General features: G+C 44.1%; 1 protein-coding gene across 3 annotated transcripts in view; it reads left to right on the forward strand.

Annotated features, from left to right (window-relative positions):
- The window catches only part of LOC146861849 (low-density lipoprotein receptor-related protein 2-like), an 837,432-nt gene that overhangs the window by 83,297 nt on the left and 738,131 nt on the right, over positions 1–16,004 (forward strand). For all 3 annotated transcript variants that reach the window (XM_085641010.1, XM_085641012.1, XM_085641011.1), the window contains exon 3: positions 11,284–11,403. In XM_085641010.1, the coding sequence (XP_085497136.1) occupies positions 11,284–11,403 (120 nt within the window). The remainder of the gene's footprint in view (positions 1–11,283; positions 11,404–16,004) is intronic.

Genomic DNA, 16,004 nt, shown 5'->3' on the forward strand with positions numbered 1-16,004 from the left:
CTTGGAGGCGATGTTCTGACTTTATGTACCGTTTTGTTCGCAGGTTTGGGTGGCTAGCGGTTGCGCTGTTGCCCTTGGGTTGGGGTGTTGGGTTTTCTAAAGTATACACGAGCGTCCAGGAGACTAGGCATAGTCAAAGCTGGGCATGGCAGGCGGGTCACAACACCAGGAACACAGCGCAGGTGCAAACATAGGCCCTAGAGGGCTAAAGTTTCTTTCTTGTAATGTTAGAGGCATGAGCTCACCAGCGAAACATCATAACCTACTCCATATTAGTCGTAGAGGAGCACAGATAGTTATGCTCCAAGAAACCCACTTGACCATAGAGGAGGGAACGCGTCTCTTAAGATGGAGGGGCCGCATGTACGCTACGACGTACACTGCTCTTTCCTGAGGGGTGCTGGTGTGGGTACGCCCTGGAACCCCATTTGATGCAGTATAAACCCTGATTGATTCCGAGGGCTGATATGGGGTGATCAAGGGGAGGTTACTTGGCAAAAAACAGTGGGCAGAATCTACACCCCTAACCAAGAACATAAGTTTCTTGGCAAACTCTCTAACCCGCTTGCAGGAATAGCCACACAAGACATAGTATTGGGTGGAGATTACAATTGTGTGGCAAACACCACCATAGATCCACTCCACGGTTCACTGACCAATTCTAACGCAAAAGCTCTCCGAACCTGGATAAAACACTGGGATTTAGATGTATGGAGACTGCAACATGACCAGGATAGGGACTACTCATTCTACTCCCACTTATATCATTTGCACACTAGATTGGATATGTCCTTTACTCATCCCGTATAAGTACACAAATGACGACTCTGAATACCTAGGACACACACTGTCCGACCAAAGCCCCCTACTCCTGACCTTCTCTATTGCGCCTGAAGCGACAACTATCCCCAACTGGTGACTAGATGCTACCATGTTCGAAGACTGATGCTTCCAACAATCTCTGCATACCTCTATCACGGATTACTTCTCAACAAACCAGGGAACAGCCAGTTGGTCACTAGTAGTGTGGGACTCCTTCAAGGCTGTTATCAGGGGGCACTAAGGGAAAGATGGTGGGAGCTAGGAGGGAGATAATGAGGACTTCGGAAGCACGGCATGTGCTTGAACTTAGACTAGGGGCCCAGATAGACGCCCACAAATAATTGTCAAGAGCCAAGGGCACTTATAATCAAACACTAAAACTGCGAACCCTAGACCGCAAAGATTATCAGAAGAAACCGCATATTGAAGGCAGGAAATCAAGTAGACTGCTAGCGTGGCTAATTCAAAAATAGGGGATCCCCCCATAAGTAGGCTACAAGTCAGGGATGGAACTACGAACTACACTCCAAAAATAATCAAACCTTGCTGCTTACACTATAAGACTATACGAATGCCCACCGGCCATACCGGAGAATCCAATCCAGGACTATCTGGATAGAATCAAACTACAGAAAATTGACATTGAGGCCCAGAAAGACCTAGGAGACACCATAGGTGTACAAGAAGTCAGAGTGGCGATTAAGGACCTGGCAAAAGGGAAGACCCCAGGCCCAGATGGCCTCCCAGCTGAATTTTGTGACATATAGTGCCCAGCTGGTGCCTTGCCTTGAGAGGCTTTATGCTCTTTGGACTGTGGCCACTTGCCAACAACCAGATGGGCACTACTAGGACCTATCCCCAAGACTAAAGTAGACATCCCTATGGTCACAGAATTCAGGCTATTGTCCATGATAAATATAGACTTCAAAATATTAAGTAAAATATTAGCTAGCAGACTGCTCCCGCACATGTGCACATTAATCCACACAGACCAGAACTGGTTCATCCCAACCAGATCCACGTCTGGCAGTCTTGGACAGTTATACTACGCAATGTTTCACCAGGACCTCCGAATTACCTGACTGCAGTGGTCATGGCGGTGGATCTTGAAAAAGCTTTTGATTCCTTGAGGTGGGCTTTGTGTTGAAGGTAATGCATGCTATGGGGCTAGGTGAGGGAGGGATTAAATGGGTCAAGCTACTCTACACTTCTCCCTCAGCTAGAGCTAAGACTGGCGGTACAATTTCAAGCTCCTATGAGATACATAGAGAAACCAGGCAGGGATGCGCCCCCTCACCACTCTTGTTAGCTCTGGCTATGGAGCCACTAGCTGTGCAGTTTAGAGAAGAGTTGTCAACTGGGTCTGACACTTGATTGGAGAGAATTCATGATTTCTCTATGCAGATGATATCCTATTTGTGGAATGGTGATGGTGGGGATAAGCAATGCAATTGATAACCTAAATGACTACTACACTAACCGGTCTGAAGGTAAACCATTGCAAGACATGTCTTTCCCCATTGACTCTGCAGCCTCCTACCACCTGTCACTTCCAATGGGTTACTTATTGGTCCCCCGGTCCATTACATTTCTAGGTATTCAAATTTTCCATGAATAGACCTCCTAGAGGGCAACCTGAATCCAGCTCTTGATTCACTTAAATCAGTGGTGATATTCTTGCGCTCCCTTAAGCTCCCCACCATGTCAAGAGTGGTGCTTTCTAAAATGGTTATGCTACTGCGTTTACTTTATTTTTTAGCAAATTTGCTAGTGGTCATCCCGACAACTTAATTCAAAGAATTGGACACTTCTGAGGCTTGATCTGGGATAGGGGCTGTAACAGTCATTGGCTATTGCCCAGAGACTGCCAGAGACTGGGCGATTGGGAGCCCCAGACTGAGTCCTACTATCTGGCTGCCCATTTGCTGTGACTGGAGGGGATTGGGTTGGAGACACTGAATTTCCCACCCTGCACAGACCTGAAAGGGAAACGTACTTGGGCTATTACTTCCTGGGAAGCGAGTCCAACCCCAGGGCGACTTGTTAACAGTGGCCTTGAAATGCTGGCGCAGAAGCATTATGCGAATGCCTGAAACCACACTATACTCACCGGACCTCCCCCTGGTAGGCTTGCTAAGAGGGTATGCGGCCTCCTCTTTTACCATGAACCAAATGAGATTGGAGAAATGGGGGGTCTGTTGCGAATGGGGGGACTGCTACCTGGAGGGAGCAATGATCCCTCTGGGGGACTTAATCTAAAAGTATGAATTTCCTCCTGGGCAATTTTTGAACTACCACAGGATGCAGAAAACCTTCCAGACTCTATGGGGAGTGGGCACTCGCAAACCAAACACACACGGTCCCTTGCAGGCCATGATTTCATTGGGTTCGGCAAGACACTTCATTAAATGGCCTTGAGACAAATGTCAGAGAATCAAATACCTATGCGACAACAGAAATGGGAGATACTCTTGGACCGTACTATTTCTGAGGTAGAATGGGAACAGGTGCTGTGATCACCCAAGTCCATCTAGAGAAATGCTGGCTTTAAATACACCCAATTCAACATCCTCCATATGACTTGTCTAACACCACAGACTTAAAATGTGGGTTAGCACTGATAAACCATGCCCGCGCTGTGCACAGCTGGACACTGACTTGAAACACATGGTATGGGATTGCCCATCCCTGTCGGAGTACTGGCACAAAGTTCTTGAGTCATTGCATAAGGTCCTTGCATGCACCATTCCCTACACGATGGAAGTATGCGTGCTGGGCTTGCTTCCTAGGCCAAAACCCCAAAAAGTAGTAAACTGATTTATAGATCTAGCCCTGGTGTTAGCTAGAAGAATAGCGTTAAGATTAAAATCCCCCACAGGTCCTAGTATTCTGCACTGGGAAAAATGTCCTAGCTTTGGCTCGGGCGGAGGAAAGCTCGTTAATAAAGGAAGACAAGAGGGATGAGACGCCGCCCTTTAGCAAACTTTTATTGTCGGAAGTAGTACGAGAATGGGAAGCAAGAGACCTAGACGAAGGTCTGTCCCACTGAAACGCTACAAGCCACTCCCATCGCCATAAAAACAACCCACACCAGAGTCTTAAAGATGAAAACCAACCTTTGTGACACCCTATTTGGCCCCTACAGGACCACTAACTCATACTGAATGTATATATGACCTGCCTGTCGCCAGAATAATTTGATCAATACACACAGCCTGCCTGCTACCAATGGATGCTCTTGTTACCAAGTTTAGAGTAAAATGTCTTCTACATGACTAGCTATTAGACTATGATACATAGATATTGCCAAGTTGAACTAACCCCCACCTTTGACAGATTTGAGTCTTTTTTATCTGTTATGTACTGAAACACTTAAGTGGTAAATGCTCCTTTTTTTCTTTTACTCTACATGTTGAGCACTGTGGTTGCTGATGTTTGTAGACTCGACACAATGCATATGGCTATCAGTTGTAATAAAAATGTAGACTCCATAAAAAAAAAATTAAAACCCAACCAATCATTTGAACATGGCGGCCGTGTTTGTATATTTTTCTAAGGAATTTGCTTAAGGTACTATCTGCCTAGAGTAAGGGAATGCTTTGTAGACTTAGTCCAGTAAATGCTGAGTGCAGCGGAAGATGGAGCAGCATGGAATACTGGCAGGATCTGCATTGCTCCTAGTCGACCAGGCTCTTCGATCTAGAGGGAAAGAGTACTCTGGGCCTTTGCAGAGATAATCGTCTTTCTCACTTAAGTAAGAATTTGCTCATTGCTTCGCTTGGAGGCACTGTGCACTGGCCAGCAGTCTCCTAACCTGATGAGTGCTGCAGAGGAAGACTACCCCCAGTACAGTAGGAAGACTAAACTCTTTCCACTGTCGGATCTGCCTCTCCTTGGCAGCACCGTCTTTGGCCCCCTAATGCTGGTGCAGCATACACCATGTGCTTCCTATGCCCAAGGACTGGGCCGATGAAGGAACAGAGCAGTGCACAGGGGTCCTTATTTGTGCACCTAATGCACCCTGCTTCTGAGCCTGGATCTCTCTGCCAGCCTTAGGCTGTCCTGTGAACTCGAAGACACGGCTACTGCCGACTTGCATATTGTTTATGCATGTGTTTAGACCTAGGTTCATGGTGTGTGGGTTTCATGTTTTGGGGAGGACTGTTTTTAAAGGTGTACATATCCTTTCTACTACACTTAATCTGTAATATTCAAGGTGTTCTGGTGCGTTTAATTTTATTATGCAGCAGGGTTTTTGGATACAAAGTGAAAACCAAGCACAGGATCTTGATTGTCTACCGTGTTGTATGGTAACCCGCTGACCCTCCTGTAAAGCACTCAGATACCTCCGGGTCTAGCCAGCACTGTATAAAACTCCAAATAAAAATAAATGCCACCTATCTAGTTGGAGAGCAAATGAGCATTACACTGGGGGTAATGGTCGAAGGTTCCAGAAGGATGTGGTTGGTTGTATGTTAAAGTTTTAGACTCGTTTGCTGATATCTCAGATCGACATGCGATCAACAAACACCAGACTATCGGCAACTCTTCAGCACCTTTGACAAGTAGGGTGACCAACCGTCCGTTAATTTCACGGACCGTCCGTTATTTTGGTATGATGTCCGTTGTCTGTAATCATTCCTTTTACGGACGCCATTTGTCCATAATTTTGGAGAAGTCCAAAGTTTACATTTTCTTGCTATCGGGGCCCGCTTGCAAACAGGCCCATTGTCATTCTGACTGCTGCTGATTGTAACATACAGAATGCAATGGGCACTTGTATTTACCACACCTCGAAGTCTGCCTGATCTTAATTTGTGTTCACTTGGGCAGGTTTTGCAATGCACTCTGGGCATGCATTTGCTATCTAAAATATTTGAGTCATGTAGCAAGGCATGGGATAAACATTTGGGAAAATTTGGAAACTGCTGCGACTCAATGCATAAGAAATTAGCTTGCAAACTGATGGGCAGGCTGTGCATAAACTCCCTCAACGTAAGAAACCTGCTTCTCAAAGTAAATGTTGTATTTTAGTGGAACCAAAACAACTTTCAAGGTAAAACATACAACACATGAAATCCATAACCCAATTTAGTGAAAGGAATATTTTAATGATTAAAACAAAAGTTTTTAAGGGGATCAAGATGTGTGTTTTTTATTTATTTAAAGAAAATGTAAAATGTGCCCATAGAAAGCAATGACCATCTTATCTGTCAATGTTGGACTATGTGGATTAGGAGACCAGGTTGTAAGTACCTTTTCAAGTCAACCACAATAATGCAAATGTCCCAGCAGTTCACTGTAATCAACAGTTTTACCTTTGGACTTTGGGGGTCTTTAAAGTATGGCAGACAGCCCGCTGCATCAGTCAAGGCCCTTACTCGCCAAACGTAAATTGTCGACCATGCTTGGAGATCTCCACCATGTCTGCAGACGCCATTTAGCCGTAAGCTTCTGCCAGTGCAGCAGAAGTTTTTTGTCAAAAGCAAAATACTAGCGGACCACCATGATATGATGGCCAGTAGGCATTTTATTTTGCAGACGCAATCCCCCAAACTGGGGTTTATTTATGCAAAGTTAAATATCAGCTGTTCAAGCATTTAGGTAGAACATTTTTTTTATGTTCATTTATTTTTGAGGTGTGGGTGTGTATGTGTATGTATATGTATATGTGTATATATATATATATATATATATATATATATATATATATATATATATATATATTCACTGAAAAAACCATAGGTTTCACACATGTTATAGTTAGCGGAAATTTTACTGATAAACCAATGAAATTCCCCCGTTATAGTTAGTGCAGGCAACTATAACTCACGCGACCGCAATCCTCTGCTGATGCTAATACTGTATTTAGACACTTATTTGCCCATGTCTTCTTCCATACATTTTTAGCTATACATATATTACAAATATTTTTTTTTCATAAAGACACATATGTCATCAGCAGAAGATTGCGGTCGCGTGAGTTATAGTTGCCTGCACTAACTATAACGGGGGAATTTCATTGGTTTTTTATCAGTAAAATTTCCGCTAACTATAACATGTGTGAAACCTATGGTTTTTTCAGTGAATTTGCAAGGTTTTTTAAATGCTAATTCCTAACTATAACGTGTGAAACCTATGGTTTTTTCAGTGAATTTGTACGTTTTTTTAAATGCTAAGTTACTTTACGCCATTCGTGGCGTGCGCCCACTTAACGCAGTTCGTTCCGTGCGCGCACGGTGCGCTTCGCGCACCGCGCGCCCACTTTACGCAGTTAGTGCCGTGCACGCACGGTGGGCACGCGGTGCGCTACGCGCACCGCGTGCCCACGTTACGCTAGATGGGCCATGTACGCACGATGCTTTTCGCGCACCGTGCGCACATGGAGGACATATGATGCACTTCGTTTTGAAAGGTAATATTTTATTTTTTCGTATGTTATAAGCCATGCACAAATGGTGCCCTTCGGGCACCATTTGCACACGGGGTGGAGTGTGGATAATTTTTTTTTTTAATATTTTAGTTTAACTCCTCTTTAATAAGCCATGCACAATTGGTACCTTTCGGGCACCAATTGCACACGGGGTGGGGAGAGTGAATTTTTTTTTTTATAATTTTTTACCGTACGCGTACGGTAAGCGTAATCGGCGAAATTAGCGAAAAAATAAAAATTCCGTTTTTGGCCTTGGGGGATCTTTGGGGACTCCCTCAACATTGCTATGTGTGTGGGAGCTGTCTAAACAGCCCCTTTACATGTTTTTGTGCTTTTATATTTTAAACATCACTCTCAGTGCGAGAGAGAAAATGGCGGCTGCCGCTTCCTGGTTTCGGCCGATTCGAATGTTTACTAAGATCTAAGAGCCAATCGGAATCGCGCACGCCACCGTACGCGTACGGTAAACGTACCGTAAGCGCACCGTAAGCTGGCTCAGATATATATTGATTTAAAGGCTATTTTCTCAATCTACTGAACAGATTTACACCAAACCTACAAAAGGCACTTCCTTGACCTGAGGACTACCTCTCTGCCAAATTTCTAGTAATTCTGTTCAGCCGTTCGGGCTGTAGCCCTGTCTAAAGGTCCTATGGAAAAATGCATGGGAAAAATGCGTTTTGGGACCCCCCTTTTATCTCAGCCCCCGCTTGACGAATCCCCCCGAGACTTTCAGGGTAGGAGCGGAGCGTAGCGCCCCACCTATTTTGAAAAATTCGCGAGGATTCGTCGACCGGCGCCAAAGTTATTCAAAATAGAATGTTGCGGATTTCCTATGGAAACGTGGTCCTAACTATAACTACCTACTGGCGACCGCCAGTAGGTAATACTCATTGCAACTATAACATCTGTCGTAAGGCATCTTCACAAAGGACATTGCTGCATCAAGGAGTCCACTAAAAATCCAATACAGAGACAAAATATAAACCAGCACAATGTCTGTCTCCATGGGTTCAGCAAACAAAAATGAATAAAGCTTGCTTTTGCATGGGAGTATGGGGTAAGGGTGGAGATGACTCGAATACTCACCTAACCTTCCTATTCCATAATGGGATAAGTACAAAGGTTGTCAACATATTTCAGAATACCTGTCGTTCCAACCAAGTTCTTGATAATCATGCCATCCTCGCAGGATCGCTGCATTTCTTTAGAAAAGGACCTACTGAATTACAAAAAAACTCCAACACCTAATCGGGAGTAGCAAGTGCTATATAAATGCTAAACCTTCCCTCTTCTATCCCTTCACTATCCTTTTCAATCCAAATAACATTCACGTGTGCGCCGCTCAAATTAATTTCATATCTCCCTATACTAAATCCCCATTAATCCTTTTTTGGATCCGGAGTAGCATGCTACTTGCCAAAAAAGCACTGACGTCTCGTCAGAGGTAGCAAGCGCTATATAAATGTAATTACAATTTAACTTGGGATTAATGTATAAACTAATCCCAGTTTTCACTCCTCATTTTGCTGCCATTTCGATGGAAAACGTTCTGTATATAAGACAGTGCCTCCTTCAACAACGTATACAGTTTCTAGTCTCTAGCGCACTTCTGTGCATCAATGAGAATCTGCAGTTTATGGCTCACAGAAATGAACCAGCCCAATCCGTGAACTATTTCCATATACAGGTAAAATAAGGAGGGCTGATGTATGGTAACCAGGGCATTATATAGTAATGTCAACTCCTATCTAACCGTTCTGGCCCACAATAATACCATAACACTCAGCAGTGTGTAGTCAATTATAACTCGTTCAGGCTGGTTAATAACTCCCTTTCCTGCTTCATGCTCTTACTCTCACACAAATGGAACCATGGTAATGGTAATTTTATTGTATAAATTAATAAACCTTTACAAAAGGAAATTGTACAAGACAAATTTATAAAAGAAATGCACTGCAATTGCATCAATAATGCAAACAATAAGAGGGGGCTATGGGACAGTTTTGTCTAGCCTAGCGTTTCCTTTCCAGCAAGCTTGTGCCATCCTCCGACTGAGTGTCAATTTCATCTAATACGCTTTGGTCGGTCCTTAGTCCCAAACATGTGATCTAAAAGCATGTGTTTAATCTCGCACAAGACCACTCTGCTTTCGGTCTTCATCACTCAGTACTGTCCCAGCCCCTAAACCAGTCATCACCAGCTGAATAGAAATGGAATACCTGAAGTGATCTGACAAAGCTGGCTACTCGGAGCACTGCACTCTAGTCCAGCACTGCAGGTCCCATTGAGCGACCTTTTATGCGTGCTGCGTTACATCTCACAATGGCACTCTGATTTGAGATGCAAGCAGCAAAGTCCATCCGAGCCGATCTTCCCGGCCACTTCTCTCACCAACCATGCCTGCTCAGGACTATGAATTGTAAACAATCAGACTGGACAACCCAGTGCAGTAACCATATAAATAGATTATGATCCTATGGATTACCACAAAAAGGTCGGCATAGTTGCTCAAAGCTGCGTGCATACTGAAACCGTGGTGCACAATTGTCTTTAACTAATATAAACTGATTTTGACTTTTACTTATGTTGGTAGTATATTTACTTAACTATATACAATTGTGCGACCTCCTGTGTCTGTAAAACGTACCTTTTGTCCTGAATTTTGAACATCCGTCCTGAATTTTTACTCACTGTCCCGAATTTGCACCCATGCCAATTGGTCACCCTGTTGACTAGTACTCGATCAGCCAGTCCGTGCATTACTAAACACTAGGGTCAGAGCGATGTAGGCAGTATACATGCGACCACGACACAGATTTACACTTCGAGATTTAAACATCTTGTCTTCAACGAATGTTGTAAACTTAAAGGCCTGGAAAGACCACCGTGACCCGGAGACTCTGTAGCAATTTGTGTCTTAATCTCAAAATCGAGACAAATCGAACAATGTGAGCTTTGCTACTTTATCGCCTAGAAGTTGTTTGGGAAGGAAAAGGATTTCTGCAAAAAAGGCACTTCTAATGCGTTTGAAACAATCTGTAATATAATAAATGTCCAGAATTTTGATGAACCTCGTGTTAACCTTCCCGCCCCCCCCCCCCCCCCCCCCCCCCCGCCCCTCCTTCATCGTGTCCTACCCGATCAAGCCTCTTCCCTCTAGGCTGCTTGGTTTGGTGGTGCACTAGAATCGGGCACGGCCCGGGTGCATCCCTGCTCGAGCTTGGCAATAATTCCGTTCTCAAAGCGGCCTCCTGGTTTGCAGCCCTCCGTGAACGGGCACACTGTCTGATGCGCTGTGCTTCTCCTAGTCTAGAGGTTTTGAAATCTTGACTGTGCCGTACCATGATCAGCTTGTGAATGTGAAGATGATGTGCTCGGCTCCCACCGGTAGGGGGTGGCAGCGAGCCGATGCCCAGACCCTGCATCTTTTAAACTAGAGGGAGGCTCATGCACTGCAATTAACCCATAACCAAGAGTGTAAAGATGCAGCACATCCGATCAAAACACCGCGAGACAGAAATGCCCCCCAGTGGAAACCGTGGTGACGCGCAGGTCACATGTTTCAATGCCACGAGACTGGCTGGATTCATTCTTTAGGGGTCTGTACATCGAGTGCCGTTATATTGGGTAATAGTAGCACCTGTTGGAATCTGCTGACCTGCAGTTGGAAGGCCTACATAAAACGTGGGAAATAAAGTGTCACACTTACATTAGAACAGAATAAATTGTTTACTCCGCCTGGCATTAACAGGCTCCTCGAATAATGAGGCTAATAGAATATTGTTTAAAATGGACTAATGTTTTTAACAAACATTTGTGTGAAACCGAAGACTATGTACTGTAGAATGACTAACATTTTTTTCCTTCTGATAGCATTATTAAATCCGGTATATTCGTTGTTTCGTTATCTTAGACAATTTATCTGGTCTGTCCAACTTCTACTCAATTTGTCTTGAGGTTCTGCCAGCTTGATTTTAATCTAAGCTCTCTCGTTTTGCTCCCTGCTCACTGCGGCCGGCATCCAGAGGAAGCATGTCACGGTGACACAAATGCCTTTCAGTGTGACAATGGAAAGTGTATTGCGAGCTCCTGGAACTGTGATGGGGTCCGCGACTGCCTGGACGGTTCTGATGAGAGCAACTGCGGTAAGCACAGAACGCTTCTGTATACCGGAACTTTTGAATGTTTGCACAAAACACGTTTATAGAGCTTTACAGCATGTTCTTTAAACTAGTTTGCTGACTAACTTCTGCCGGATTGTTTAAGTAGATCAGAATTCCAACCCACTCTGGTCCACGTTCAGATCTGTTGCATAAAGGCATACATACACGGGGTACTGTGATACGGATTACAATGGTTGTATGTGGTTGGCGCATGTTTTCGATCACTGCGGTTTATGGTTTCAGGGGTTTTTCTCCAAGAATCCAATTGTTAAATCTCAAATGTATTGGATTTCTAGAAAAATTGTATTTCGGCTTGCTGGGTATATCGCCCCATACACCAGCTCTCCTGAACTAAAAGGGAATTGGTTTTATATTGGTGCATGTCTAAATAAACGCCACTCTGTAAGCTTCCCTTCAGAGTTGACCATTTATGAGCTGCTGTGCTCAGCCTCCTCCCCTTGTCATTGGGCATTGTCAGATGACTTCATGTTTTCGGTTGAAGCCTGCCTGACAGCACAGCTGTCTGGTTGCAAAGACCTGTTGGTGGCATACCGAAATCTGCCTTTGGAATGCATTTCTCACTATTGGCTTAACTCACATTTGCTTGTTCTATTCCCTGGCATTTGCTTTAAACTGTCCAGCATGTCTTTGTCCATGCTGTGGAGCGCAGCCTCTTTACCACCCTTTTGACAGAATGAATTGTATCCCCCCCCCCCCCTTCCACTGCTAACTTTCTTGGGCACTACTTTAAGCACATGGTGAGCGTGCAGGCATTTTCCACCTCTACCTACTACTTCCCCTCAGTAATCCCTGCCCTCTTCGCTCCAGGGCACTTTCAGCTCCTAGGAAATGACACGTCACTCACTGTTTTTGTTAAGCTCATCACACAATTAAAACTAAGCAATTTTATTCATAGGTCTGGGTGTTACAGCTCGAAAAGAGCAGCATTGGAAAACCCAATAGATCTGGCCCATGAGAGCTATTGGCTTTGTCAGTGTTTTGGCCATGTTGTATGTCAGCTGTGCGCCATGACGCAGTAAAGAGTTGAAATAAATATGGAAGCAATGACGCGGACAGAGCTGGTGCATCATAGTGCTTTATTTGTATTGATGTCAGGGGCAGCATGGAGCAATAATGGGGGGTTTAAAACTGACAGCGGAAGGTGTGTTGGGGGCGAGCAATGATGGGGCCAGGTCATATAGTTTTTATTTTATTTTTTTCCCCCCCATGTTCCATGTACTTTCTTGTGGGAGCCGTTATGCAAATTGAAAAATCTAAACGGATTGAAGTCAACAAATCAATGTCACACATTTAACATAAGTGTTTTGTTCATCTTAAGGTATGTTTCCAAGCAACTCGTAGTGAGTAAACGTTAGTATTCGATCCATTCAGTGCATACTGTCTAAAGCATGTGTGTAAAAATGGGCCTTTTGTTTATTGTGAAATGTTGCGGTTTTTGAAGGTTTAACATCTGGTCACTTTGTACTACATTAGCAATTTTATTCACCAACCTTATAAACTGTCCCGAGGGTATACACTTCAAATGAAGTAACAACGTTCGCATGTCAAGCAAAGGTGCCCCTTTAAATTTGGTGGTGGCACATTACTGGGTGGGTGATTAACCAAGCCTGTCGACAAAATATTTGCCATCGAAAAATGTCACCTGGAAAGCATGAGCCTTTGAATGTGCATAAGGGTCCCAACATAGAATTTCATGGGTGATTTGCAGCACAATGGCAACCAAAAAGCAAACCTCAAACCTGGAGGACCATGTATTGTAGGCTCACTTTCCGCAACGCCTCCTTTGGAATTTGAGCACAGCAGGAAGGTTGTATTGTGCAAGTCAAACTGCATTGGAGAAGGAATGGAATAGCCACCAGCTCAATTCCAAGGTCATCAGTGGTGACCAGCTGGGCATACAATTAAACTCTGTTCCAGACAGACCAGATGACCATCGTAGCAGTCAAATAAAACTGGAGCATCAGAATTTGATGCTCAGGAACTGGGTTAAAGCCTCGGCAGGAGACTCCACATTCTGTGATTCTCAGCAAATCCCTTTCTCTACATGCCTAACAATGAATGTCCATCTCTAATGCAACTGGTGCGCATGTAAAGCACTCTAATCCCTTCGGGTAGAGTTTGTGCTATAGAAAACTGCAAAAAAGTAACACCAGCTTGCAATTTTGCTGCTCTGCAGTTTAACAATCTACATCGAAAGGAAGCCTAGGTGGGGAGAACAAGGACCTTGTATAAACACTATCACTAGTCTTGAGTTCTCAAACACAAAAGTAGGTCCTAAAAATGCAGCAGTGGATGGACACAGGTACTTGGTCCATGTTCTAGGGGAGGGCTAAACATAAGAGGCATGATGCATGCATGCCATTGACAAATGGGGGCAAAGGGTATGAGCGGCAATGGAGCGTGCAAATGGTAAACCTATGGGGTGGGTTGATGCTCACAGATTGAACACAGCACGTCTCTTCGAGACAGCGCATGAGCGGTTTAGCAGACCGTGGCGGCTGCTACCAATGGGGTTGGGGAACAAAGTAAAAGCACTTCGCTAGTTACGTTGGCCGCCTCTTCTCCATCCTCTTCCCTTCTCCCTGCTGCACCGAAGTACACAGGCTCCCAAACTCACCTAGCCAATCATGACGCTGCTGTCGCCAGCATGACCGCAGCGTTGTGATTTTTGAGCCCTATGGTTCAGTGCTCCGACTGAGTGGGAGCCTATGTATGTTCTCAGCCAGGCCTTATAATGCAGCCAGGTGGAGAACATGCTAAGTGTGCTGGACTATTTGGCAGGTCCAAGACGGCTGGCCAAACAGTCATGAGCACTTAGAGGGCCCGACATGCCTCTCCCGGCTCTGAACAGCCCAGACCTGCCACCAACCAACGGAGCCAGTATGGTAAAATAAAATAACATTGTTACTTTTCTTTTTAACTGCTCAGTGAGCAATGGGGCGATGCTCCTCCGCCTTGGCGGAGGAGCTGCTGCTAGCAGAGACCTAAAGAATAGCAATCAGTTTGAGTTGAACGCATGACATTGTACTAACAACCATGCCAAATATACCTCATGACTTAGCGAGACTCTAAAATATTATTCACTCTATTATGAGAGTGGCTAATGAGAACCAACCAGTCTTTCCAGCAGCAAAAAACAAACCCTTGATTGTTCCCGACTCGCACGTTGTAGTTATCCAACTTTACAGTTGACAATACTTTGTGCTTTGGGCTGAAACTGAGATTTACTTTTCACTTACATCTTAGGAACCCTCTAATGTATTTTGCTCATCTTGGCATCAAAATTCATAAAACTGTATTTTTTACAAATTGGTGTCTAATTTCTTTAGTGTTTCTGACCTATTCTTTTCGGTGCATCTAAATGTTAAAGCATTCCTTCTGGAAGCCACAGCTACCCAGGGTTGAGCTAAAGGTTTTACAAACTAGACCGAAGACTGTTTGTCTGTGTATTACACTATGAGGTCTCACAACCACACCATATGATAACCCACAATCTCTACAGCAGCTCCTTTTTCTGGAGAAAAGCTGCCCCTCTGTGCAGACCTCACTCTGTTAAACTAGCAGTAACTTGATTTCGGCCTATGAATTAATGAGGATGATTCTAAATACACTACAGGCTTTTCAGCAGCAGAGTGCTACTGGGAAACATCCTTTCTCTTTTGGGCATCCCACTGTTGGTGCATTACCATTAGGTTTCACTTAAACAACTGTTTAAGACCTATTTTGCACAATGCCCAGTGTTTACCATTCGGCGATTGTCTTGTCATTTTTATTTGCTTGCTTCTAGATCTTGCTTGCTTTCCTTTGTTCCTTCATGGAGAAGAACTACTTTCTAGTCCTTTAGATTACCAATATCCTTCCATTGTTTACGTACAAGAAACTGCTTTTTTTTTTCTACCTGTACTCTCCCTTGTGTGCTGTTAGCACTCTCAAAGGCCTACACCCAGATACTCTCTAGGCTGCTTTTCTCCCCCAATTGTTTTTTAAACCCCTGAATATTTTCGTTACACCTCTGCCCCATATATTTTTCCTAATTTACTTCAAGATTGGTGTTTCCTATCTTGGAGCAGTAAATTTAATGTAATTAAAAAAAAAAATGGCTATTTTACTTCTACATACTTATAAGTGCTCATGCATTATCTCACATGCAAGTCATCCCCCTGCAGAGATCTTTTTGCTGATGCTGTTCATCACAGCAGACATGCATTTCTATTTTTTCAGATAGACAATGGTATCCTCCAAAAACATTGGCAGACCTTTAAGGTCTGACACCTTGAAAGGCAAGACTTATTGGCTTTGCCAGTGCTTGTTGGATGGAATACTCAAACGATGGCAAATGCATGATGCAAGCCGTTATTTTCTGCTTAAAACCACTATTAAAGTTATTGAATAATTGGTTCGCTGTTTGGCCATTTGCAGTGTTCCCTTCGAGAGTCATGTAAAACAAACTGGTGCCTTTACTGTGTAATCATTGACATTAACCCCTATGCTGATGGGCCTTTCCCCCTGTGCTAAGCCTTTTTTTTGGCTATTTGAGGTAGTTTGTGCTTGGCCCCCTGTAA

The sequence above is a fragment of the Triturus cristatus genome, chromosome 2_2, assembly GCF_964204655.1.
Source record: "Triturus cristatus chromosome 2_2, aTriCri1.1, whole genome shotgun sequence".
Lineage (NCBI taxonomy): Eukaryota > Metazoa > Chordata > Amphibia > Caudata > Salamandridae > Triturus > Triturus cristatus.